The sequence below is a fragment of the Dipodomys merriami genome, unplaced genomic scaffold (genome assembly GCF_024711535.1).
Source record: "Dipodomys merriami isolate MVZ:Mamm:240054 unplaced genomic scaffold, mDipMer1.0.p SCAF_198, whole genome shotgun sequence".
Classification (NCBI taxonomy): Eukaryota; Metazoa; Chordata; class Mammalia; order Rodentia; family Heteromyidae; genus Dipodomys; species Dipodomys merriami.
The window spans coordinates 1,641,500-1,668,901 of record NW_027203359.1 but is presented as its reverse complement, the minus strand read 5'-3'; the positions used below and the strand labels follow the sequence as shown (position 1 = coordinate 1,668,901).

Sequence of the window (27,402 nt, the reverse complement as noted above, 5' to 3'; positions counted from 1 at the left end):
AGGACTCACTATGTGGCCTGCTTTCCCTCAGCCAGGTGTCCCTGAACCTGGTCCAAGTGCTCGGTATATAATAAATGCTCAGTAAGTATCAAATGAATGAGTGCATAGCTAAAATCTTTGACTGAGTGATGGCGGTGGGTGGGTGTTACCTCCAAAAGGACTTGCTTTAGGCCTGGGCTGCCCCCAGAAGCAAGGACACCTTGGATTGGCTGGGTATACACATTAGCACGCATTTATGTAATTTCATTGGATACTGCCAATTCCTGGGACTTCAAGATTTCAGTTCCTCAGAGAAACACAATTCAATGAAATTTAATCTCATGGATTTTGTCTTTACAGAGACAAATATATCTCTATGGGGTTATGTTTTTTTTTCCACAAAAAAAGGATCATTCTTAGAAGTGTAAATTCAACATTGTTGCCACCGGAAAAAATATACAAGTGAGAGAAATGTTCTCATTTGATTAATGGCACACTTGATTTCAATCTGGAAAACGTCGTCGCTGCTTTCTGCAACGATGATGACACGGTACGGATGCCCTGGAACCGCCATGCGGGAAGGAGGCTAGGAGGCTGGGGAGGTGGGGGTGGGGGTGGGCGGGGGGGGGGGGGAGGATTTCTGTCAAAGTCTTCAGAGGAATCCTCTTTTCTAGGAAACTCATTATTCACTTAATTATTCATTCTGTTTATTTACTGTATAGTTATTACACATAAATATGGTGCAAATCCCCAGAATCCTCAAACACCAGATGCCAGTTTCCCTCCGCAGTCCCGAAAGACATAGCCAAGCCATCACTGTGAGAATTAAAACAACAACAACTAAAACCCAATTAAAATCGTGCCAGAATGTTCATTTCCAAAAGAAAAACCCTGCAAATGAATCAGCTTTTAGTCACTTTCCTGACTGCTTCTGCAAAGAGACAAACAATACCACCACCACCACCGAAGCCCCTTCCAACTAAAACTGGGCCACCACTGGTATTTCTATTGTAATTTGGTTAAACTTTGTGTCCACCCTGGAAAGGGGCATTGCTAAGATAGCTTTATCTTGTTTCCGGGTAAGTCACCATTGTATCCTTTCTGGCTACGTCCACTTTATGTCCTTCGTCCCGTTTTCTAAATCCACTGATTTGGAGAATGTTTTGCCTTTCAATCTGTCTGGCAAAACTCAGCCATGTGGGGAGAGAGCCAAGTGGCGAGAGATGATTGTTTAGGTCTTGAAATCTCAGGGTGACAGGACCTCTCTCTCCTGTTGATCTGAGCAGATGAAGCCCTGCCTGAGTCTTGCACTACTCTGGGTCTGACTAGCATCCTGAGGAAGGGAACGTGTGCCTGAGCTCTGTGAAAGGGCACTGCCCAGGGGACAAGGGGCTAGCCTCCATGAGGGTGGTGGTACAGAGTAACTCAGCAACTGATGGGACAGACATGCAGGGGTGTGTATGTGTTCCCAGGGAGAAGCAGGTGTGTGAATAATGGTCTACAAGTCTCCATTCCTGTGGTCCCTATCCATGAAGAAAGTTGTAGTTGAGTGTGTGGCTGTGGCCAGCTCTACGAGAAGTCTTGATAGGGCAGGAAAGTGCATGGAGACTGCGTCTTCCAGGACTCCAGAGGTTCAGGCCCTCAATTCCATTCCTGAAAATGTTCAAATCTTTTGGGGGACTCAGCCAGAGAGAGCAGCTAGTATTTCCTCACATCCAGCCCAGGGGTCTTCCCTCTCTCGGTACCTGCGGGTCTGAAGTCAGCCTCAGGGACGGACTACTGAGACTCAAAATTCCCACCTTGGTCACTTCCCAGTAGTGGCATCATTTCTCAGGAGAATTTCAACTCTACCTCTGTCTTCTACTGCAAGAATCAAATGCAAAAGAGCATGGAAAGCATGGAGAACCCTGAATTTTAATACCGCTGTTCCTGAGTTCCAGTGTGTGTGTGTGTGTGTGTGTGTGTGTGTGTGTGTGTGTGTGTGTGTGTGTGTGTGTGTGTGTGTGTGTGTGTGTGTGTGTGTGTGTGTGTGTGTGTGTGTGTGTGTGTGTGTGTGTGTGTGTGTGTGTGTGTGTGTGTGTGTGTGTGTGTGTGTGTGCGCACTGGAACACAGTACAGGGCTGGGCTTTGACTCAAAGCCTTGCTTCTTCTGCTTCTCCTTTGCAAAGCAATACCTGGAATCACTTGTCTCTCTCTCTTCAGCAGCGACAACATCCCTATTTCTGACACCTTACATGAAAATTAAGTTCACTGCCTCCTATTCACCAATGCCTCATGACCATTTTTCTTACCTGTTGCAAATATTCCTCATCACATAGCCTGATTTCGAGGGCTTTGTTGCTGAGAAGGCAGGGACGTTTTCTAAATCCATTCAGCAATCACGTATCTGACTCACCAAGATTGTCTTCTTTAATAATATGTGGAATAAGAACTTGGTATGTCATCTTATTTCTTTATTAATGAAATGTGAATAATCTGTTGCTGCTTTAAGAAGTCTTGTGTATGAAAGCCTGGTGTATTCAGTTATGATCTATTAAATAGTGACACCCGTGATAGCATGAAGGAAACATGGAGGAACTGAAAAAAAATCAATTTCAAATTAAAGTAAAAATCATCTGTCTTATGCTTCGATTTCCAAAGCAGCTGCTCTTTTAGATTAGCATTGATGTTACTTCATTATCAGAGATCAACGTTAAACGTGTGCACATCCCACCCCTTCTTCCATGATTGGAATCTTAAGTGGAGATGTTCCAATGTCTTCTTTTGGGGTGTGAAGGGAGGAGATGAAGGAGGGACAGCTGAAGAGCAGCAGATGGCTCTAAGATGTCAAGTCATAGCAGATCTTGCCAGGACGACTTTGGGCCGTGTTTTCATAAAAAGTCATAAAAACGTGAATTGTAAGACACTGGTAGGGACTAGTGAATCGATCAGTTCTCAAGGTTTGCTCCTTGGAACATGAGTTTCTTTTCTCTCTCTCTCTCTTCTCTCTTAGTTCCATGGTGCATCAACTAAATTTGAGAAACTGAATAGATATAATGACTTGAGTATTTTAAAGGTTCTGTGAACCCCTATTATTAAGAAAAAATGCCCATTTATCATCTTTGACCAAATAATTATCAAAGCATACCTATGGCATGCTTTGTGCATAGAATAATAACTCATGTATGATGTGCAACAAATAAAATACATTGAACTTATGCATTGAAATCCGAACCCTCACTGTGATGGCATGGGAGTGGAACCCTGGGGTGGTAAGTGAGTCATGGGGGGGGCCCTTATGAACCCATTAGTGCCCCTGTAAGTGCACTTGAGAGAGAGCTCTCATGTCCTTTCCACCACGTGAGGATATGGCTGGAAGGAAGCTCATCTATGAACCAGGAGGTGTGTTCTCCATTGACACCAAATCCATAGCTGCCTTGATTGGGTTCCCTGGTTAGAAGAAATCAACGCCTGTGGTTTAAACACAGTCTGGAAATTTGTTAGAACAGTCTGAATGGACTTTATAAAGCAAATGGGCCTTGAGCCTCATTTATCTAAGTGGATCTCCTCACTGAAATTGGTGACAAAGAGGAAACTGAGGCCCACGAAGAGGGGTTGCCTTCCTAAAGAGCATAAGAAGTACGTGCTGAATGAAGAGTCATCAAACATGTCTCCTGATTCTTAGGCGCCATACCACATGGCCTCAGAGAAATTTCCCTCTAACGATATCTATACCATCTATATCTATATCATCTATATCTATATTCTCTCTCTCTTTTGGATATAAAAGAAATTTTTGCCTCTTAAAACACAAGAAAGAAAAATTTGAAAATGTAACTAGTATACGATCATGAAAATGGTCAAAATAATAAACATAAAACTGACACATTGATATTTTGAGATTAGTAAATCTCTAGAGCAATTTTTTAAAAAAATGACTTATTTTTCACATGTAGTTAAATATACAGAAACATACCAGAATTGTAAAGGTCACTTTACAGGGTTAAATATGATTGATTAGACTTTTAAACAGAATACTATGGTCTGTATATGAAATAAAAGCTTAGATGGAATCTAGACCTTATGCCAGCTAACCTCCATGAACAGAACATTAACTTAGTGAAACCAAACTAGTCCCCGAGTAACCATCTCTCAATGACCATACTACAACTCACGGCAGAGCTGATGTAGAACCACTGTGACTGCAGGAGAGCAATGGGACATGGGCCACGCTCCACTGATTAGTGCCAGAGGGAGTCCATTAACTACACCTTCTGGGTTCATTGCTCCTTACAGTCTTCTCAGCACTGAACAAATGATCAGGGTCAAAAGAAATCTAAAGAGTTTTCTTTTCAATGGTCTGAAGCAAAGGGATTTCTTTCCTTGGAATGCATATGTAGAGTCCCTCATAGAGGACTGGGAACATTTTCCTTGTTGTTTTGAATATTCTTAAAAATGTAATCCACAAACAGGTACTTAAACTACATGAGGTCTCTTCATTTCCAGAGTCAAATCATACACCAGCCTGTGAGCATACTTCTCCTGCCAAAAGCCTGACTCCAGAAGCGCGTCTTCAAGAGCTCACACACAAAGCTAGGAGGGCCCAGAAAGGTCCCATTGAGTGGTGGTTAATCAAGGTTTTGAACAATTATGTACTACCTTTGGAAGTTTTTGACATGTCAGCTTTCAGTATACACTTAAATAGTGACAAGGGCTTACATTTCCGCCACAGAGACTTTTAGTCAGGTGCTGGTGGCTCACACCTATATTCATAGCTACTCAGGAGGCTGAGATCTGAGGATCACAGTTTGAAGCCAGCCCAGGCAGGAAAGTCTGTGAGACTCTTACCTCCAATCAAGTACTCAGAAAAATCTGGAAGTGGTGCTGTGGCTCAAGTGGTAGAGTGTTATTTGTTAGCCTTGAGTATAGAGACTCAGCCACAATCCCCAGGCTCTGAGTTCAAGCCACAAAGGCCAACCAAAAACATAAAACAATTAATTAACTATTAATTTTAGAAGTCACAAAATAATTGTGAGGACAGTGAAGAGAATTCCTTTGTAAGATGTACTAAATTCCCCTATTATTAGCATCTTCCATTAGTATGGTAAATTTGCTACAGAGAACAAACTCGTATTGGTACATTAGGATTTACTACAGTCTGTATTTTACTCAGATTTCCTATTTTTACCTCATGGCCCCTTTTCAGTTCTAGGATCTCATCCATCAGATTGAATTTAGTCTTGCTTTTAGCTTCCTCTTGGGAGCAAGTTTTTTGGCTTTTGAGGACCTTAACAATTTGAGGAGTACTTCTCAAGTATTTTGCAGAATATCATTCACTTCTTGGAGAGGTATCTTGGTTGCTTCCAGTTTTTGACAACCAGAATAGTTGCTATAAACATTCATATGCATGTTTTTGTATGGATATGATTTCAAGTTAGCTGGGTAAAATACTTAGGAACTTGAGCTCTATGTCATTCAGTAAAACTACTGTTTATTTAGTTTTGTAAGAGATTGCCAAACTACTTTCCAAATGTTAGACCATGTTGCATTTCTTTAGGTGTGAATGAGGGTAGAAATTACTCCCTGAAACCAGTGAGAGAAAGGAGGAAAAGGAATGTGAAGAGGAGGAGGAGGAGGAGGAGGAGGAGGAGGAGGAGGAGGAGGAGGAGGAGGAGGAGGAGGAGGAGGAGGAGGAGGAGGAGGAGGAGGAGAACGAAGGACAAGATACATGTCAGCTAACATCACTGACGTAGAACATGTGCAATTGGAGTCTGACAAGACATTCTCTTCACAGATGTGGTAAAAACAGTATTTGAAGAGAAGATGCCTAAGAAGTCCCTATATGTGATCAAAGTTATCAAGTGCTCTGGAATTTTGGTGGTAAGAAGAGAAAAATTCTGCTGAATATATGTTTGGATATCAGCCAAGAAGCAGGTCAGACTGACTCTCAAATGACCCAGTGCATGTAATTCTATTTATGGATATGATACAAGGAAATAAAGGAGGCAGGGAGTAAAAGAGGAAGGGAGGGATAAAATAAGGGAGATATAAAGAAGGAGGAAGGAAGGAAAGAAAAAAGGAAGGGAAGAAGGGGGAAGGAAAGAAAAAGTTAAAAAAAGGTAAGGAAGGGGAGGGAGGAAGGGAAGGAGAGGCAGAAGGAGAAAGGGGAAAGGATGAGAGAAAGAATGGAGGGAGGGACAGGGAGAAATGAAAGAAAGAATGGAGAATTGGAAGAAGAAAGGGAGGGAGGGGTAGGAAGGAAAGAGGGAAGGAAGGAAGGCAGGAAGGAAGGAAAGAAGGAAGGAAGGAAGGAAGGAAGGAAGGAAGGAAGGGAGGAACGGAGGGAGTGAGGGAGGGAAAGAGGTAGGAAAAGATTGGACAAACCATATGCTATAAGCATTGCAAGCTCAGTAGTAAGGAAAACTTGGTAAAGAAATTGATTCAAGCACTATCTCTGACACGTTTGACCCTAGAAAAGTCATTTAAAAATCAAGCTTGGCTTTCTTATTCAAAGTAAAAAAAAATGCCCAAACCGACTTCTGCCTTACAGTGACTGTTGCTATGACAATATTTGTAATATATTTCTAGCCCCTTGGTCAAGTTCTTTTTCCTCATAAATTTAATATTATTGCAATTGCTCTTACTGAAGTCACATATTTTAGCCAACTTAACTGTTTTACTCTGAGTTTTCTTTTTCAAGGATCAATAAAGCATAACCTAGGGAATATGTTTGAATTTCAGTTTATGTTTTCATGCAAATTAACCTGATTTTGTCTGAAAATTTTTTTAAATTCACATTTCTGAGTTATTTACTTTATCAGCTTAACCTAAGAGAAATTTAGATTGGGCACTCTATATTTGATTATTGTAAAATGTGTAGGTGACTTTTCAATCCATGTGGCCAATACACTTTCAATTTCTATTGTAAGTCAGGTTGCTTTGTAAGCTGATTAACCCTCAGGCCACTGAATTGAAGTCTATGGGTTTTATTTTAACTGCCAGACTTCACAGTTCCAAATAAATTCTTCAAAAGTTACAGGCTAAGCAAAGGTTGTTAAGGAGTTTATTTTTATGAATCTGAAGTTCCAAGTGTATACGTATAGTGAGCATCAAGCTGAAGGATCGGTGGAGAGTGTTTAGAATTTCTGTGCCCGAGTACTTCCTGCTGATAATGAAGGCCTCTTCAAAGATGGCTCTGTTATTCAGACATTTCTAGAACTCAGTGTCTTCAAATAGGGCTTGTAAGAGCCTGTAGCATATTTTAATCTTTTGTCTTTTGAAGTTGGCTTTGAGTAACGAAGGAGTTTGATTTCTGGCTCAGGTGACAAGACTATGTTTAGCTTTGTTAAGAGACTGCTAAACTTTTTTTCAAAGGCTGGGCCATTTCCCACTTCCTTAGGTGTGAATGAGAGTAGAAATTACCCACCGGAACCAGTAAAAGGAGGAAGAGGAAGAGGAAGAGAAGGAGAACAGAGAATGAGGCACATGTCAGCTCACATCATTGATGCAACTCGTGCAACTGGAGTCTGACAAGGACATTCTTTTTGCAGATGTGGTAGAAGTGTCTGAAAAGAAAATGGCCAAGGATGATGAAAGGAAGTTTGGGTAATTTCTGGTGGTGTGTAGGATGAAACCAATGATTGCTACCCACCATGTGACTGAGGGTTGGTCCATGAATGTGGGTAAAGTTATCTGCCTTGCTATCCCAAGGCAAGTGGAAAATGCAGACAGCTGTCATGGTTGAGGAAGAAGGATCTGTCTGTGAGCACGCTGGCAGGTTTGAATCATCACCCCGCATACCCGTCAATCCCCATCCTCCTCACCATCAGCCCCAACACTGGGCCTGAACTAAGACCTCTGAGCCAGTTTCTTTTATTAAAAAGAAAAAGGGAAAGAAGAATGGCAAATATTTCTCTCGCTAGTTTTGAGAATAAAATAAATATAAAAAAGATCCAGCATCATTAGTTTCCCTCCCACCCACCCCTTCGCATCTTGAGGAGACAACTGGGAATGGAAAAGCTTCATCAGGATGAGGTGGTCCAATACGTCATCTAAAATACATTTTCTTTTTTGCATGAATGCATCTTTGTATTATCTCCTCAGCTCTTCATTCTAAGGCTGTTCCTTTTCTGCCTGCCATTGTGGTGTATTTAGTGAAAGGACCACTTGGTGCACGTGTCTCTCTTGGTTGTGTGGTAAGACAGAGGTAGTTGTGAAGGACACTGGTAATGTAAATTGACCTCCCATTGTAGAGGGCTTTGGGCTGGCCTGTTAGAGCTTTAGACATTAGCCAATAGAAAAGGGGGTTGCTGAGAGCTTTTGAGCAGAGAGGAGTAATTTTGTCAGTGCCCTGGAAAGATGAAAGTTTCTTGACACCAGAGCGCAGGCTCACTCACACATCTACTCATCTTTGGATACATGAATAAAGAGGAGAGAAGCAACGAGTCTTTATGCAAAAAAAGAATGACTGGTTAGAAGGGCTGGAAGGGAAAGGGGGATACTGGCAGAAATATCTGGATGCCATGGAGGAGAAGGTTGTGAATGTTTTACTGGGGCAGGCTCAGAGGGATTTGGTGAATGGCTGCATGTCAGCTGAGGAAGACGGAGACGTGAAAAGACTTGGAGGCTGCTGGCTCGGATGATAGTCTGGGGTGAGGGTGGGATGGGGGATGGGGTGGATGGAGAGATTGCCACGATGAGAAATAGAAAACGCAGAATAGGAAGCCAGTTTTGAAAATGAGAGGAGCCATGCGTCTTTGGACTTTAGTTCAGTGAGTTTGTACTGAGGTGGAGATACCTGATGGCCAGATGAACAGGCAGGAGTTGAACAGAGGTCAAGATCAAAGGCACAGACTTGTCTGTGGAGTCCTATCAATCAGAGCAATCGCTGAAGTCTCGGCTGAGTGAAATCATCTTTGGAAGAATGTTTTGGAAAATACCAACAACCACTTATGAGGTCGTTGGGGGACAGGACACTGGAAAAGATGGGAGGAGAAAGGGACACAGAAATGCCACAGAGGTTGAAAGGATTCCAGAGGTGCAGCTGCCCGCTCGGACTCAGGAGAAAGCAGCCATGAGGCCTGAGGTGGGCTGGTGGGTTGAGGCCATTACTAGCTTACAGCTAGCACAGGGAAGGCAGTGCTGAATCACGGTGAGGGGACAGAGGCAGGGGACACGGCAGCTTTAGCTTCCTCTGCCACCTGCAATGGCTCCTTCTTGGTCTCTAGAAGACTCTTCTGTGCAGCCCTGGTAAAGGTTAATGTCACGGAGGACTCTGCCTTTGGCTGTATGTGCCCCCACAGAGGATTCTCTTGGTTTCAAATGACAGAAAGCAACTGCAGCTGGCTGGAGCAGAAAGATTTATTGGACGGATGAAGGGGTTACCTTGCAGGACCCCAAGGGTTATGCCTGGGACGTGTACAGAAGCTTCCACAAGAACCCCAGGACCACAAGGCTACTCTATCTCTTCGCTTGCTCCTTTCTCACCATCTATTGTTTCTCTCTGCTCTCATCGCAAACCAGCTGCCTTGGATCTCCAGGCTACGTGGCAGAGAGCATGTCTACCACTTGCTCCTGAGTCAGGTTCCTTGCTCAGCCAGACATGCAGAGCAGTCTGCTTGTGCCAGGGTCTTCTATCCACTTGCTAGGCAGAGGCTCTACAATATGAGCCACACCTTCATCCCTTTTTGACATGGTATTTTTGTGTGGGGGAGTTGGTGGGGCTTGAACTCTGGGCCTGGGCACTGGCAAGGCAAGCACTCTAGCACTTGACCCACAGCACCACTTCTAGTTCTCTGGTGGTTAATTGAATAAGAGTCTCATGGACTTTCCTGCCCAGGCTGGCTTTGAACCACGATCCTCAGATGTCAGCCTCTTGAGTAGCCAGGATTATAGGTATGAGCCACTGTTGCTGGGCTGCCATTTTTTTTTTTTTTGGTCTGTCATGGGTCTTGAACTCTGGGCTTGGGCACTGTCCCTGCGCTCCTTCAGCTCAAAGTGAGTGCTCTACCGTTTGAGTCATAGCACCACTTCCAGTTTTCTAGTGGTTTATTGGAGATAAGAGTCTCACGGACTTTCCTTCCCCGGGCTGGCTTTGAACTGTGATCCTCAGATCTCAGCCTCCTGAGTAGCTAGGATTACAGGCATGAGCCACTGTGCCTGGCTTTGCCATGGTTATTTTTGAGATTAGGGTCTTATTTTTGTCTGGACCACAATCTTACAACTTACACTTTTCATGTTGGCTGGGGAAAGGCACATGTCACGGTGTCCAGCTTGCTCGTACTCTCTCTTTTCCTCTTCCTTCCTTCCTTCCTCTTTTTCTTTCCTTCCTTCCTTCTTCTTTCCTTCTTTCTTTTCTTCCTTCCTCCTTCCTTTCTTTTTTGTTAAGATCCTTTTGGGGGTGGGGCTGGGGAGAGGCTATGTTGGCCTTAAACTGTGATCCTTCTGATCTCTGCCTCCTGAGATGCCAAAGTGTAGACTTGAACCACCATGCCCAGCCTCATTGATCTTGAGTTGAATAGATGCTCATTCTTGGAACTATCCAACTAAGGTCCGACTAACAAGGTCACAATGAACAGAAAACAGGCTAAAGACTGGCAACTGGGATCTGAGAGTGAGAAGCAGTGGAAAGAGCTTGCAGATTATGGATTGTGCCTAGGGAAAGAGAGAAGAGAGGAAGGAGGCAGGGGCCAGTGCTTTGCTTTTCCTTTTCATGTCTTTGTTCTGAGAACCTGAATCTTCCTAAGCAGCAAATCCCAAACGTCCTCTCCCTTCTCCATGAGGTAGCAGCTGTGTTTTCTTCTAAGAAAGAAATGGGATGGCTGCCTGGGTCTACACCGGCCCTGGGCACACCTGGATGAGTCCTCAGTGGCCAGGTCCATGTTGTGTAGGTGAATTATAGTGGACTGATCCGAAGGCCCAACACAGCCTCTCTGGGGGTCTCTAGACTTGGAGCAGGACAAGCCATGGGCCAGTCCCCTAGGGTAGTGTGCGTCTGTCGGTGAGTGTGGAAGGAAGTCTGCAGGCGCTGCAGCTGTTGGCTCCTGAAATCTTGCCTTCTCTCTGTTAGGTTCCATCACATGGAAACATAGCCATGTTTTCTAGCAAATTCTCTTGTGCTCTAAGGTAGTCTGGGTGGTTTTCTGTCGTGGAGAACAAAGCGTCTTGCCTGGTCGGGGGTCAAGGGGGTCGCCCAGAGCATCCAGCCTTGGGTCTGCTTCCCACATCCACTGTAGGAGAAGACCCCGCCTCCCCCTTCCTACCCATACCTCCTGGGAACAATGAGACGGATAGGGTATTGCAATTCCAGCACTGGCTGGAAGAATGACACTTTATTAGCATGCTCTGCAATATTTTGTAGTTAAAAAAATCTAAAATCTACCCAAGTTGTGAAATGGTAACTCATCTGAACCATACCTTAAGAATGACAATAAAATTATATTTAAAAGAAAAATCTAGGGGCTGGGAAGGTGGCTCAGTGGTAGAGCGCTTGCGTTGCATGCATGAGGCCCTGGGTTCGATTCCTCAGCACCACATGCACAGAAAAAGCTGGAAGTGGCTCTGTGGCTCAAGTGGTAGAGCGCTGGCCTTGAGCTGAAGAGCTGAGGGACAGCGCCCAGGCCCAGAGTTCAAAGACTGACAAAGTTCAAAGAAAGAAAGAAAGAAAGAAAGGAAGGAAGAAAGGAAAGAAAGAAAGGTCTAAAATCCGTGTCATTTCAGTCTTGAGATAAGACTCAATGACTTAATTATTCACTTTATGATGGAAATACTTGCTGAATTAAATCCTACCCAAAATCAGAAAAGGCATTCTATCAGAGGGAACAATTTGTACTAAAAAACCCCCACACAGGTTAACTTAATGATATCATTAATTCATTTTGTGTTTGCAATAATATTTCATCTTCAAGGCTTAATGATTTTTAGTGTTTCTTCAGCTTAGATTGAGTTCAGTTTATTAATATTTGAATATACTCCCATTTTTAAACCAACTTCTAATGTGGGAATAATTTTAAGTATTTATAGGAAAACTGTGAAATTAGTATAGACAATTCTCTACTTTTCACTCAGTCCTTCCTATTGCAGACCTTTTATATGAGTGAAGTATATTGTCATTGACGAACCATTATCAAGACCTCTTGGAGCTCAATTCTTGCATTGGCTCTACCTTATGTCTCCTTTCTACTCCAGGACACCAAATTACATTTAATTGTTTTATCTCCTTGGACTGATCTGGCTTATCACAGTTTAAAACTTTATTAAAGCTATCATCTGTTAATAATCTCTATGAGAACAGAACTTGCTTAATATTTCTGTTTTACACATTTACATTCTACTTGACCTTTAAATGCTTAATACTTTAAAGTATGAATTATAGCAAAGATTGTTTCACAAACGTTGTTAAACGTTGTGAATGGTGAGCTGAACCCTGTATGAAGGTTGATATTGGTAGCCTGGAATAATTTTAAATAAATGCCCCATGTCCAGTACAGCTATCACTGGTGCTTACAGGGTCTGCAAGGCGCAGAGATCTGAATCTCAAGATGGAGGCTGAGGTTGTGGAGAGCTTGAATCATGTTTGATGGCAGAACATACCAAAAACCAGAAATGTGCATCCCAGGCATTCTGTTTCTCAGAAAAAACCCAGGCCAGGCCAGGCCTTATAGCATTCTACAAATGCATCTTCTGCCCTCCAGGACCTCTGCCACATCCTGGTTTCTTTGTCTTGTTTAGCCAATCCTCTGCACCCAGTGTGTGGTCATGATTTGAACTCCCAGTACATTTTCTTAGAGAACTTCAGTCTTTGTTTTCCCAACACTTTGCTCATGGCTTGAACACAGTGAGCAATAACAGGAAGAATGTTTTTCCTTTTCAACCAAAGTTGAATATGTTACTGGCAGGATAAAGGGTGCTTCCCCCCCGCCCCCAGCCCTTTGGAGCTGATGAGCACCAGGGATCTAGGTGGCTAGCGAGGACTAGGAAATGAGGCAAGTGGAGCTCTCTACTCTGCAGTGTGTGTGTGTGGGGGGGGGTGAGGGTGACAAAAAGCAGAGTTCCCCCGATGTCTAGGATTCTGAGACCAAGAATATGATTGGCCTTCAAAAACTTGAAGTCTGTGGGGGGGGGGAAGGGGGGTATAATTGGGTGGGGGGAGGGGGAGGCTGGGAAGGGAGGTGAAGGGTAAACAAAGGAGGAGGCTGCAATGCTTGGTAAGAAATGTATGCATTATCCTGCCCATGTAATTGTAGCCCCTCTGTACAGTATGTTCTCAAATAAAATAAAATTAAATTAAAAAAAAAACAAAACAAAAAAAACAAAAAAAACTTGAAGGCATCCTGGCTATTCAGGAGGCTGAGATCTGAGGATTGTAGTTTGAAGCCAGTCCAGGTAGAAAAGTCCCTATGAGACTCTTATCTCCAATAAACCACTCAAAAACAGGAAGTGGTGCTGTGGCTTAAGTGGCAGAGCACTAGCCTAGAGTACAAAGAGGCTCAGGGACAGTACTTGAGTTCAAGCCCCACAACCAACAACAAAAAAAAAAAAACACTCCCCCCCCCCCAAAAAAAAAGTTGAAGAATTTAATCACACATTTATGGGATCACATTATGAGCAGAGCAGTCTGTTTGACCGTCAATCTATGGATAACGTCACAAATGCCCACCCTAGTTCACAAATGTTAGGATTCACTTTGTCCATAGTTCATGGCGTATTCAAAGTCTCTGAAGCTGACATGACCGTCTGAGTCTCGATCCGCCTCTCTGAAACACGAAACAGAAAAATATTTACACATTATCCTCATCAGTGATTTCACATCAAGAACACACTAGAATCTTCATCTGCATGTTTCTTTTTTTTTTTTATTGTGAAACTACTGTACAGAGGGGTTACAATTACATGGACAAGATAATGAGTACATTTCTTATCAAGCATTGTAGCCTCCTCTTTGTTTCCCCTTCCCATCCTTCCCATCCTCCCCCCCCCCCCGGCCCCCCACCGAACCCTCCTCCCCCCCCACCAAAGTTGTAAAGTTCGTTTTTGACATAATGACTTGTACGTCTCATTGTTGCAGTGGGTCCACCTGTATCCCTATTTAAACGATTTGTTTTTTCCCTTCCCTTCCACAAATTATAACAACATCAAATACAGTGAAAGCAGGGGTTATACCGTGCGGGAGGGACATACAAAGCAACAATGAAATAATCTTATAAATGTGTTAGACACAATCGCATGAAAGAAAAAAAAAACATTTGAATACATATCTTAGGGTTCATTTCCATAACATCAACTTATCTAAACTTTTCTGCTTGACTCAAACATATACTAGTTATTGCAAATAAGGGAAACCATGAGACCTATGTTTCTTTGGGCCTGGCTTACTTCACTTAATGTAATTTTTTCCAAGTCTTTCCATTTCCTAACAAATGGGGCAATGTCATTCTTTCTGATGGAGGCATAGAATTCCATTGTGTATATATACCACATTTTCTTGATCCATTCATCTACTGAGGGGCATCTGGGTTGGTTCCATATCTTAGCTATGGTAAATAAGGCTGCAATAAACATAGTCATGCTGGTAGCTTTAGTGTGGTCTTGTTTGTGAACATTTGGGTAAATGCCCAAATCATCTACATGTTTCTGTGTGAGACAGAAACCTATCTTTTGTCTACATTGAGAATAAATATAAGCTGGAGTCATTATTGAAATATACAGAAATAATACTCTAAATTTATTTAGAGATGAAGCCAATTGTATATATTATACAAGGAAAGGAGAAATCATTTTTTCTCTAGTTGTTCTGCACTTATCTATGACAAAACATACACACACACACACACACACACACACACACACACACACACACATATTTAATCAGAGAAATACGCCATAAACAAATAAGAAATAAGCCAGGCATTGGTGGCTCACTCCTGTAATCCTAACTACTCAGGAGGCTGAGATCTGATGATCGTGGTCCCAAAACTGCCAAAGCAGACAAATCTGTGAGACTCTTATCTCCAATTATTCAGCAAAATGCCAGAACTGGAGGTATGGCTTGAATGAGAGAGTGCTAGCCTTGAGTGAAAAAGCTAAGTAAGGCCACAAGGTCCTGAGTTCAAGTTCCAATACAGAAGACAGACAGACAGACAGACACACAAACCCATACACAAACATAGTGCATCTGAAAGAAGAAAGGAAAACTCATGGGTAGTGGTCCAGATTCCTCCAGGAGGACATTCTAAAACAATGTATAACATACCTTCGATAGAGCTTCTGTGGTTGAGGTAAATTACATTCTGTGGCAGCAACAAATAGCATCGGCCATGACACAGGACTTTTGAAAGCAAAGACCAGCCCAAGCAAGAGAGCCACTAATCACAGTAATAGTTTTAAAGCAGGCTTTTAAAATATTGAATTCTAAAATAAACTTTCTGAATATTTCATGCCAAAGTCTCTGAAGTCTGTAATGGTGCTGGCTAAGAGTGATGATTATTTTTCATTTCTTTTGAAGTAGAGAAAAACCCTACTTCTCTGCTCCAGGGCAAAACCATGGTGCAGTGTGTTCGAGTAAAATGATTGTAGACTAAAGGGGTCATTATTCTTGTTACTTCCTTTGGTGAAATATACATGATGATTTCATGCTATATCTTAAGGATAGCATGTCAGATCTCTTCTAACGGATTAGAAATAATCACTATCACACATTACTGACTGCAGAATATAAATCATCCCTTTTATAAAATTAGTGAGTTGAAGGTTCTTAATATTGCCTAAGTATTTTCTTCCCAAGGAATCGGATTAGATAAATGGCCTTTTACTTCTTTCTACTCCGAATTCGTAAGGTTGAACTATCAATTTCAGAGGGTGAGTCAAGTGAATATCCTAGAAAAAGTGATGTTTCAAATAAACTGCTTCTGAGAACTTTCTGGTTTTTTTTTGTTTTTGTTTTTTTTTGAGGCACTGAGTGTTTGCAGAGAAGGGACTCCAATGTCTTGTTTTCTCTGTAAATAATCTCTGTTGTCATAGTATTTAGCTCAAATTTTAGATCCGATTCAGCTTGCTTGGCTTATCCAAGTTCCAATCAGAAAATGGGCAAAGTATGCCCAAGAAAGGATCCAAAGGGGGCAGCTCATGTATATGACCTGGTGTGGCTTTATACTGACGTCATGCAGAGTGGGATGTCTTATTTATATGAAGAAGGAAATACGCTGAAATTGTTTATGACTTGTGACTTTTCTTCCCAGACGTGAGCAGATCTGGTCAGGTAAAGAAGAAACTCAAGTCTCAGGGCTATAATTGTAAAAGCAAAAAAAAAAAAAAAGGTGGTTTTCAGACAGAAATATGCCGTGAGGATTTCACAGCACCCACACTGTCACAGAAAGGGAGGAACAGATGTGGCTAGTGGGCAGAGCTGGAGGTGTGGAGATGAGCACAGGAAGATGGTGACATTAGGTAAACAGGAAGTGGCTCATCATTTCTGTTTACACAGTCCAAGAATGGCAGCCATATGCAATCAGTGCCAAAACACTCTGCTACTCTTCACTACCCCCCCTCCGCTGCCCCCTCCCCCCGCCCCACCTCCACCCCCACCCCTAGCTCCAGGAGTGTGTTCCCACCTCTAAACCTGTGGCAGGCAACAGCATGCATGACTCTGGGGAAACAGATGACAATATTAGGAAAATTCTATCCATTCCCAAGAGGTTCAGGGAATTGAAGAAAGTGAATCCTGTCCACAGAGTCTTAAAAAAAAGTAGTGAGATAAAACCCAGAGAAGACAGCACCCTTGCAACCACCTATCAGGAATCTCAGACTCTGTCTCTCTACTCAACTACACTTGCCAAACACAGACTAGGGACAGGAGACATCTGCTGACATCTGAAATGTGGTCATGGGCTGGGCCTGATGGCTCATATATGTAACCATAGCTTCTTGGGAGGCTAAATTCAGGAGAATCATGGTTCAAGGCTAGCCTTGGCAGAGTTCTTAATATCCCATCAACAATAATGACAACAACTATAATAACAAACCTGGGCATGGTGGTACATGTCTGTCATACTAGCTACAGGGGAGGGGGAAAATAGGAGGATCACAGTCTAGGTTGGCCTGGGAGAAAGTGAGACCTGATTTGGAAATAATATGGCCATTAACAATAAAAACTGCTTTCTAAAAATGCAGCCTCCCTCCCTCCCCATTCAAGTTAAAGGTGTTTTTTGTTTGTTTGTTTTTGAGACACATAAGAGAGACCTGGAATTGGCTTTGGGGAGTAGGGTCTCCAAAGACTTGTCCATTCCAGGTAATGCGGTATGAACAAGCGAGGAAGGGAACGGGAGGAGCCCCGCTGTAACACCCCAGGGTCCTGACTGACTGCTCCATGTCCTGGGTCTTCAGAGCTGCATGTGCTGTGCATTACGGCCTCCCCAAGCCTAGACCCCGGGCAGTGACGGGCACACACACCATAGGGAGATGATGAGCTTGGGGTATCTTATTGTCAGGGGCTGAGGCCTGATTTAGAGATTTTTTTCTTTTCTGAGCAGAAGCAGAAGAGAACAAGAAAAGCAGGTGGGAAGCAAATGGTACCACCAGCCACCAACTCTATTCGCAGACAGCAGGAAGAACTGAAGAGCCACAAACCCTCTAGGAAAGTGTGAGGAGCTTGAAAAGAGAACCCCACAGAGTGTGGACTGGGGGTTCCAGGCAGCACTGTGTGAGCCAGCCAGGGCAGGAAGCCCTCGGCTGACACTTGAGATACCCCGAGAATTTCAGGGCTGACACTTGAGATACCCCGAGAATTTCAGTCGGGACTAGACAATCCATTCCGCTCAATTCCCGCAGGTTTTCTATCTGTGAAAATACAAACATTTCCAGACCCATTGTCCTCAAAAGTAGTTCCGGTTACTATGACGAGTGCAAGGGGAATGGGCTTTTTCTCTTTTCATCTGACTTATTGAACAAGGCTGTTCTCTCCTCCTGGTGATGGGTGCTGTGTGGGGTTCAATAGCCCCAGTTCCATTCTGCCCAGTGACTCCACGCTGGCAGCCCCTCAGGAAGCCACCACACAGCATTCCCTCCCTGTGAGGCTCTGGGGGGGGGCAGCGATTGCTTTATTTAAATGGTGAGCTATTCTCCCAAGCAGTAACTGTTTCTTGTAGGAGAAGATTTCAATCAGAACAATTTTCTTAGAATGTTCCAGAAATACTTACTTCTTGGAAGGTAGTTTTTGTTGTAAAATCATTTGCAACACATGGCCAGGATTCCAAAGGCAGAGAGAAACATATTAGCTTTTGGCGAGGTGTAGGGGCTCAACTCTGTACTCCTACCTATTTGGGAGGCAGAGCTGGGTGGGCGGGGGGTGGGGGGCGGGGGGTGGGTGGGTGGGGAGGGGAGGGAATCATGGTTTGAGGCTACCCTGGATAGAAAAGCTGGTGAGAGTCCAGCTCATTCAATAGGTGGGTAGAGCAGAATGGGCCTATCATCCCAGCTCTGAGACAAGTACAATGTCTGGGTATAGGGGTGCATGTTTGTTATCCCCAACAACCCAAGGAAATTCAAGTAGGATATTCACAGACCAGGCTGGCCTGGACACAGAGTGAGACCATACCTTGAAAACAGTCAGTAAAAAATGGGACAGGAGGAGTGGCTCAAGTTAATAGAGCATCTGCCTAGCAACTGTGAGATCCTGAGTTCAGTCCCCAGTACTAATGAGAGAGGAGAGAGGAGAGAAATGAGAGGAGAGAGAGAGAAGAGGAGGAGAGAGAATAGCTTATAGATTTTATTCAGTCCCCAGTACAGACGAGAGAGAGAATGAGAGAGGAAAGAGATGAGAGGAGAAAGAAATACCATTTTCAAGTGGAAACAAGAATGCAAGTTGGCATCTATCTACACTGTAATTGCAAGACTAGCCAACATGGATGGTCATCTGGGCATAAGTTGAAGGTGATCTGTCAGAGGGGACAGAGATGGTTGGGTTATGGGGAATTCTGTCTTCATATGACAGATTTCCTCTTTTAGTCTGAATTTCCCAAACAAGTGGCTTTGTTTCACACAGTCCAAATCCTCAACAGCTAGAGCAGGGGCTCCCAGCCTGAGCAGGCTGTGGGAGGCTCAGGGGCTGCCCGGAGCACGGTGGGGTATTCAGCCGCTAGGTGGCAGCAGCACCTCTCCTGCCCTCTACCCTCTGTGACAGCCAAAAATGTCTCCAGAAATTGCCAGGTGTGTCCTGGGGGGACCAGACCACCCCCTAAGAACTACTGGGCCAGAGGAGCCATGGTCTGAGGCAAGCCTTGGGTATATTCTAGTAAAAAATATTTTTTTTTTTCTTTAAAAGACTTTAAAGACAAGTGACTTCCAAGGTGCCTAGGGCTCACGTTTTGCTGGATGGATTATGCAGATAGTCATCCTTGCTCCTTGCCTGGGCAACAGCAAAGCTTTTTCATTGAGCTTGCTGGGTCTCGGTCAGTACCATGCACCTGTGTGTCCCAGCAGACAGACTGACAGACAGTGACTCTGATGAGTTGCTGGCATGGTCACACAGTGGGTTGAAGACTGACACTGAGTCACCCGACGCATTAAGGAGAAGCTAATGGGGGGAGGCGATGACGTCAATGAGAAGTTTTGCTAGTGGGATTTTTGTAGTGGGGAAAAGAGAGAGAGAGAGAAAAAGAATCTCTTTCTCATTCCTACCTAGAGTCATTTCAAAGAAAGTAAGCCGCCATTGTAAGGGCAAAGTGATTTAAAAAGAAGAAGAAGAAGAATAAGAGCAAAAATCACCCCACAAGCAAGGCGTTGGGGACCAGGGGCCCCGCAGTACAGGGGCGCTCAGGACAGCACCCCATGTGCAGCCCTGTCTCCCACAGAGGAGCCCGCTGCCCTCTGCACTGCCAGCCCCTCCCCCTTTGCTGATGGGCGTCTACAGCAACGCACTTGCTTACGTGTCTATTAACTTTTACCCTCTGAGAGACGCGTGCTGAGCAGAAACACTCAGCTTCTCAGGGATGATGGGAGATGCCGACTTTGCCTCTCCCTGTGGTGAAGGAGCGCCCTTTCCTGTGCATCGGGCTTCCTCTGTGAGCATCGCATACACTCTACCACCAAACTGGACCTCAGCCACTGCTGAGAGCTCCGGCTTGGCCACATCTTATGCCAACTTGTTTATTATCTTTATTTTATTTAGTTACTTTGGTGTTGAGACTGAAGCTGGAACCCAGGGCATGGATGCTGTCCCTTTGCATTCAAGACTGGCATTCTACCACCCGAGCCACACTTCTGCTCCTGGCTTTTTGGTGGTTGATTGGAGATAAGTGTCTCCCAGACTTTTCTACCTGGGCTGGCTTTGAACTGTGATCCTCCAATCTCAGCCTCCTGAGTAGCCAGGATTACAGCTATGAGCCAATGGCACTAGGCTCATATTATCTTTCAATAGTTGTACAAAGGGGTTTCATCAACATATCAATTTATGATTACAATGTATCATCGTTCCTCCCAATCTCTCTCAATCCCACCCACCCCTCAAGTTACATCAACTTATGCTATTTTCCCAGGAACATTCTCACTCTCTCCCTCTCCTATCCCTCCCCCCATCTCTCTCAAAGTAAGGAAAAAGAAGACATTAAGACCCCAGAGGGCAACCTTTGACCAACAAGGTAGTGATTCAGTGGATAATTGCTTTCTCCGTCTGCCCCTCAGGCAGACAGCTCTGACTTCGTTCTTTTTTGGCTCAGTGCAGGTTCTGATGGGATCAAACTCCAGTTGCTCATAGCTGTAATAAACTTGATAGCAGATACTTGAATTGATTCCCCCCCCCCCCCCCGCCATTCTCTGTTTCACACAAGTCCTCATCACTGGCTCTGTTGCCAAGAGGAACCCAGGTTAAAACACAGTGGAAAGTTTATTCTGAGAGATGAGGTTCACACGGAGAATTTAAATAGCCACCAGCAACAGTACGTCACACCGTATTCTCGTTCAGTTAACAGGGATCTCACTATCTGAAATAGATCAGAGTCTTCAGCTATTCGAGAAATGCTTTTTAAAGCAAGTTAAAACATTGTCTTTAAGAAGAATGTTGAAGCTGGGCACTGGTGGCTCATGCCTGCAATCCTAACTAGTTAGGAGGCTGAGATCTGATGACTGTGGTTTGAAGCCAGCTCATCAAGGAAAGTCTGAGAAACTCTTCTATCTTCCAATTAACCACCAAGAAGCCAGAAGTAGAGCTGTGGCTCAAATAGTAGAGTTCCAGCCTTCAGTGGAAAAAACTAAGGGTCAGCGCCCAGGCCCTGAGTTCTTGAATCCACCACTCCCCCTAGAAAAGTGTTGAGGTTCTGGACAACTGAAATGTTAAAGGTAATTTCTCTCTTTGCTGTCTAATACACATCTTACCTACGAATGTTTAACAAGTCAACAAAAGGTAGACTAGATTTTAAGTCTAGTGAAGAAAGTAAGTTCCTGAATTTAAAGCCCTTAGAGGATCCTTTTGGGTGCAGAGGTCCAGCTAAGAGCTGACGATAAGTTTAGACTTAACTATTTAGGATGGACTGTAAATAATAAAAGGAGATCCAGGTCAGACCAAGCAGTCAAAATGACACAAGCAGTCAAAGTCTGCCCTTAGTAGAACCATATCCAGCCACAGACAATGAGGCAATGGGTAGTGTTGGTGGATACTGTTACTTACTTCCTCAACATCCACCCCACCCACTCTGGGCTGTGCAGTACCTAGGTGGCTTGGGGGAGACGGACCCCCTCCTCCAGCAACCTGTCAATCACTTAATCCCACCTCCATACCACAGTGACTGGTTAAAGACTGATTGACTTAGGCTAACGGGTACATGGCATTCCTCCCCTGGCCTCTAATGATGGGTAAAGGGTTTGTCCCAACATAATAAAGTCCACAGATTCTGTTTGCAAGTTAAGAAAGGAGCTCTTTGAGTGTGGACATGTGGTATGCAAAGGTGAGTGTTGGTTTTACATCTGACTTGTCCTCCAATAAGACACCCACTCCGAATCAGTCCTGTCATCTAGTGGCACACTGATCCAGGCTTTCAAGGGGGGTAATTAACAACCTCAGTCAGGGCTGTGCACATGGGAAGGGAAAGGCTATCAGTAACTGGGCAAGCTGTAGTCTAACCAAACCAAGCCCGAAGCTTGTCCTATGTCAAGACTCTTAGCCACTGATCCATTAAATCACCTGTGTTGTTTAAAGGGATCCGCAATGCACTTCCTGCTCTTGCTGGTGAAATCATCCTCACGGACTAGGTATCCTGCCTGAGACCTTGCTATATCTGCAACTTGGTAGTGAGACTGTGGATGCTCAATAAATGTATGTTCCCAGACCCCAGCACATGTCTGAACTGTGAATAATACCGAACCCTATGGATACGCTGCTTCTTCCTATATACCCATCCTTAGGATAATTTTTAAGACATACACAAGGCACAATAATAACTATGACAAAAATTAGGATATAACAACATAGTATGATGAATCACTGGCATCATGAATTCCATTCACGATTAAGAAAAATGTAGGTTTGTTGAACAGAAGCAATGAGATACCCTGAAAGTAGATTTGCTAATCAAGACAGCTGCTCGGTGTCTGAAAGGTTCATAATGGTCATGAAGGTCCAATGTGAGCCTCAGGCAAAGGAAAGATGCCCACACCTCCCTGGACAGAGCAAGATGAAATGCTCCTCACAGTCATGTGCTTGCTATTAAAACTTATGATCATTTATTCCTGTAATTTCCATTGTTGATTGAGTAATTAAAGCTGGGAAAAAAAAAAAGATAAGCAAGGAGGGTACCTAGTGTGTGTGTGTGTGTGTGTGTGTGTGTGTGTGTGTGTGTGTGTGTGTGTGTGTGTGTGTGTGTGTGTGTGTGTGTGTGTGTGTGTGTGTGTGTGTGTGTGTGTGTGTGTGTGTGTGTGTGTGTGTGTGTGTGTGTTTGGGCACTGTCCCTGAGAAATTCAGCTCAAGGATCGTGCTCTACCACTTTGAGCAGCTCCACCTCTCGTTTTCTGGTGCTTAAACTGGAGATAAAGAGTCTCACGGACTTTCCTGCCCAGGCTGGCTTTGAACTGCAATCCTTGGATCTCAGCCTCTTAAAGGGCTAGGACTTCAGGCATGAGCCACCAATGCCTGGCTATAAATTTTGGGAGGGAGGGTAATGATTTCATTTTGAAAAAAACCTTAAGATAATTCAGATTTCTCCTTAGATCCCAAGATTCTGAATTATTTGCTTCAATTCTATATTCAAAAAGAGGAACTTGCTTGTACCCATTAGCAATTTCTGTTTATGGTGTCTTTAAGCATGATTCTTGACCAATATGTGTTTTTCTCTCACTATGGAGTGACTGATTGTCCAGGTCCCCAAAAAAAAGGAGTGGGGAATGAGATGTAAAATGCAGTCATAGATGGTAAAATGATTACCCATAAGTAATGACTCATGTTTCCCATTTTATACATTTGAAGCATGAGGAATCTTATTTCAAAAAGCTAGATATATTTAAAAGGAAGAAAGAGTATAATTTCAGCATGCCTAAATCTCAGGAAGCCACAAGTGTGACGGCTTGTAGGCCCAGAGACAAATGCAATCCACAGACAGCCTGAGTCTCATTTCTGCCAAACAGTCTGATTATTTCTTCTCTGGCACTGATTTGACAGAGCTGTTACTAAACAGTGATGCGATCTTCATTTTGTTTGATTCTCTGGTAGAGAAATGACAACAAGAAAATAGAAGATTAGACAGCTGTAAGGAGAAGGGGTACAGGTCAACTCAAACATCTTTACACTTGCTATTTAAAAAAAAAATCTTTTGCCTGTCATCCTAGCTACTCAGGAAGCTGAGATCTGAGGACTGGGGTTCAAAGCCAGCCTGGGCAGGAACACCTATGAGACTTTTATCTCCAATGAACTACCAGAAAATCAGAAGTGGCGCTGGCTCAAGTGATAGAGAGCTCGCCTTGAGCTGAAGAGCTCAGGGATAGTATCCAGGCCCAGACAGAGTTCAAGATCCATGAACACCACCCACCACCACCAACAAAAAAAATCTTTCCTGTACTTTTGGGTCGTTAGATCTTCCAGTCTTCCTCCATGCAGCGTCTGTGCACCTACTACAGGCCCAGCTGAGAGTGGTGGGGCAGTGGCTTAGGAAGGAGCTTTGGGCTCAGGCAGGAGATGCTGCCCAGCTTTGGAATCTTGGGTAAGTCTTTCAGCTGCCTGGAATTTTCCAGTTTCTCACTTTTCAGGTCGAATGGTTTCTTAGATTTGATTAAGCTCTAAAATTTGATGATGCTAAGCTATGTCTTACAACTAATGCCTTTGTATACAGAAAATTTGGAAGTATAGTCAGGTGCCAGTGGCTCATGCCTGTAATCCTAGCTGTACTCAAGGGATTGAGATCTGAGGATCACAGTTTAAACCTAGTACTAGCAGAAAAGTCCGTGAGACTCTTATCAGCAAGAAAAGCCAGAAGACTTTCAGTGATACCATGAGTCTTGAGTGAAAAAGCCAACCGTGAGTATAGGCCTCTGAGTTCAAGCTCCAGGACTGGCATTAAAGAAAAAAAAAAGAGAAAGAAAATTTAAAAAATGTAAACCATTTCCTGTTAACCATTTAAACCATTTTAGCCTTTTGAAAACAGTAGTTTGAGTCTTCGACCATGTGGAACTATAAACATATATAAATGCAAAAGGAAAGAAAAAAGATCCTGCTTTAGCAGTGTGAAATATGAACAGAGATAAGGCCATTTCTATTCCAAATAATCACTTTTGCTGAGATATCCAGTATCATCTTGAACTTGATTATGAGATAAAAGAAATGGGACAGAGATGGCAATCATTTAATCTCTTAAGAACAGCTATTCTGAAGAGCTTTTCACTCTGGGCTCAATAGATTTCTCACAGGTTATGATCTGGCTAGAAAGAAAGCATAATGATGAGGAAAATTATGTTTTCAATGACACATGCTTTTACAGTACAAGTCTGTCCACAAAGAAGGCAATAAAATGAACTCTGACCACGCTAACAGATGGCGTAATGGTTCAGTACAGAGATGCGGCCTCTTGGAAAGCAACAAGTTCATATCCTTGATTGGAGGTTTAGGAATGAGGTGAACTTTCAAATGTAATGCAGGAAAGATGACATACTTCTAGACAAGAAAGCTGAGTGTTAGTGGGTTCAGGAAGGCTTGGAGAGATGGACTAAAAGAATAACGAGCTTCATTTTTGCTAATGCAACAAATAGAGTTGAAGTTGAAATGTGAACTATAAACATTAAGCCATTTGTAAATGCCCTGCTAATAACATTGTTAGCCACTGTTTGGAAGGAAGCTTGCTTTTTAAAAGGCAGAATGCCTCACAGCCAGAAAATACCAATTGTCAAATAGTGCTTATTTTTCTCTGATATGTGTCAAATAATGCTTATTTTTCTCTGATGTGAGAGAAGAATTGCAGAGATTATTTGCTAACTTGTTCTGCATGTGTGAATGTGTGTGTGTGTGTGTGTGTGTGTGTGTGTGTGTGTGTGTGTGTATGTGTATGTACCAGGACTTGAACTAAGGATCTGAGTACTGTCCTATAGCTTTTGTGCTCAAGGCTGGTACTCTACCACTTGAACCACAGTTCCACTTCCATTTCTGGCTATGAAAGTGGATCTGTGGCTCAGTGGTAGAGCTGTTTAAGTGATGATTAGTGTTTCATGGATTTCCCACCCGATAGGCTTTAAAACTTGATCCTCAGATCTCAGTCTCCTGAGTAACTAAGGATTACAAGTGTGAGCTACTGGTGCACAGCTATTTGCTCTTTTCAAAGGGAAATTAAAACACGTAAGTCTAAAGTTGATCTGAAAAACAAATCTGCTATAAAATTCAGAACATAAAAAACGATGTCAAAAAATAAATCATCGGAAATTAAAAGTACTCACAATCAATGATCAAGAACAGAGTCCAGAAATCTGTATGACCAAACAAGTTCAACAAAACTTTCATCTCTTCCCAGTCTCCTTACCGTACAGCCAGGAGTTCTGGGAGTGAAACGTTAGCAACATAATGATGTAGGAACAGAGAATATCTGTGGCTCTCACTAATTAAAAACATAACATTTCAAAGGAGGGTACAGGACATGACTGTCACTCTGGGGACAATGATAGATTTGGCCAGATTCTGAAACGGTCTCTCATCTGGGGTTAGCTAAGACTTAGCAGAAATCCAAGTCATTTACTCTTTATATCTTGGTCATAGAAAAAATATTTTAAAATCTTGTGAAGCTAGGTGCCAGTGGTTCAAACCTCACTACTCAGCAGGCTGAGATCTGAGGATCACAATTTGAAGCCTGTCCAGGCAGGAAAGTCTGAGACTTTTTTCCCCAATAGACTATCAAAAAAGCCAGAAGTGGAGCAATGGTTCAAGTGGTAGAGCCCTAACATTGAGCCCTGAGTTCAAGCCCCAGGTCTACTACCACCTCCCACCCCTAATCCTGTGAAGTACACTCCCCGCCACAATAAATGAGAATTCAGGAATTTATAGAAATTAAGAGTTCCAGCAGTTTTTATTTTAGTGTTAAATAATACATTCAGGGAAAACAGATCTTCCATCCAGCCCATTTCTCATTGATGTGTATCACTGAGCTAATAGCAAATCTGGCTTTCGATCAATATAATTATAATAAATTACGAATGTTTCATTTATAGTAAATTCCTAGCATTTAAAACTTCGAGACCTGTGGGCAATGACCATCGACATAAAAAGTGAATAATATTTTATAATGTAACAATTGCCTCAAATTATCAGAAGTACTCTATTAGTAAGAGTCTTACCTATAATCAGAAAGTCACACCAAATGGAATGACCACAGGCTTTTAACAAGAGACTCTCAATCTAAAGCGATGAAGGTTCAGAGGGCATTATAAGCATTTAGAAAATTATAAAATGCCCAGGAAATGGGGACACGGCCAAAGCAATCACATTCCAGGGTTAAAGCAAGGGACTCCAAGTCAAAGGCCAGAAGGGACATTTGAAGGCTGAATAAAAAACAATCCGCACATACTTCTCCATTTAGTAGCTAGAAGACTGGACTACAATAATCCTCAAAGCTGGTATGGAGGCAGGGGAAGGAAAGCCCACTGGGTGGATCTAGGGGCCATCTCGAAGATTGCATATGACATCCGGGCATCTCAACTCCAGGCAGGCTTCTCCCCCCACAGCTCAGCACTAAACCTTCCTCACCAGGAGGGGGGGGGGCTCTGGGCCCAAGCTGGTGCAGCAGGCAGGCTACAGACACTGGCTCACAAAGGGGTTTCAAGAATGCGTAAATCACTCCAGGGACATTAGAGACATGGGGGGCTTTTCCTAGCCCTGGGAAGAAACTGCTCTCCTATAAATTGCTACACTAATACCGATTTCAGGGATTCAAATGACTGGCCCCATCCAGCATGACATTTTCTGCCCATTATCTAGTTTCTCCTGCCTCTAGG

General features: G+C 43.3%; 1 protein-coding gene and 1 long non-coding RNA gene across 2 annotated transcripts in view; one reads left to right on the top strand and one right to left on the bottom strand.

Annotated features, from left to right (window-relative positions):
* The window catches only part of LOC138831473 (uncharacterized), a 54,358-nt gene extending 48,556 nt beyond the window's left edge, over positions 1–5,802 (top strand). The window contains exon 3 of the long non-coding RNA XR_011373334.1: positions 5,753–5,802. This is a non-coding gene — a long non-coding RNA (uncharacterized lncRNA). The remainder of the gene's footprint in view (positions 1–5,752) is intronic.
* A 7,750-nt stretch (positions 5,803–13,552) lies between these two features.
* LOC138831497 (EF-hand calcium-binding domain-containing protein 11) overlaps positions 13,553–27,402 on the bottom strand; it is a 139,565-nt gene continuing 125,715 nt past the window's right edge. Inside the window, exon 6 of the mRNA XM_070028581.1 lies at positions 13,553–13,712. Within this exon, the coding sequence (XP_069884682.1) occupies positions 13,631–13,712 (82 nt within the window). The 3' untranslated portion in view covers positions 13,553–13,630. The remainder of the gene's footprint in view (positions 13,713–27,402) is intronic.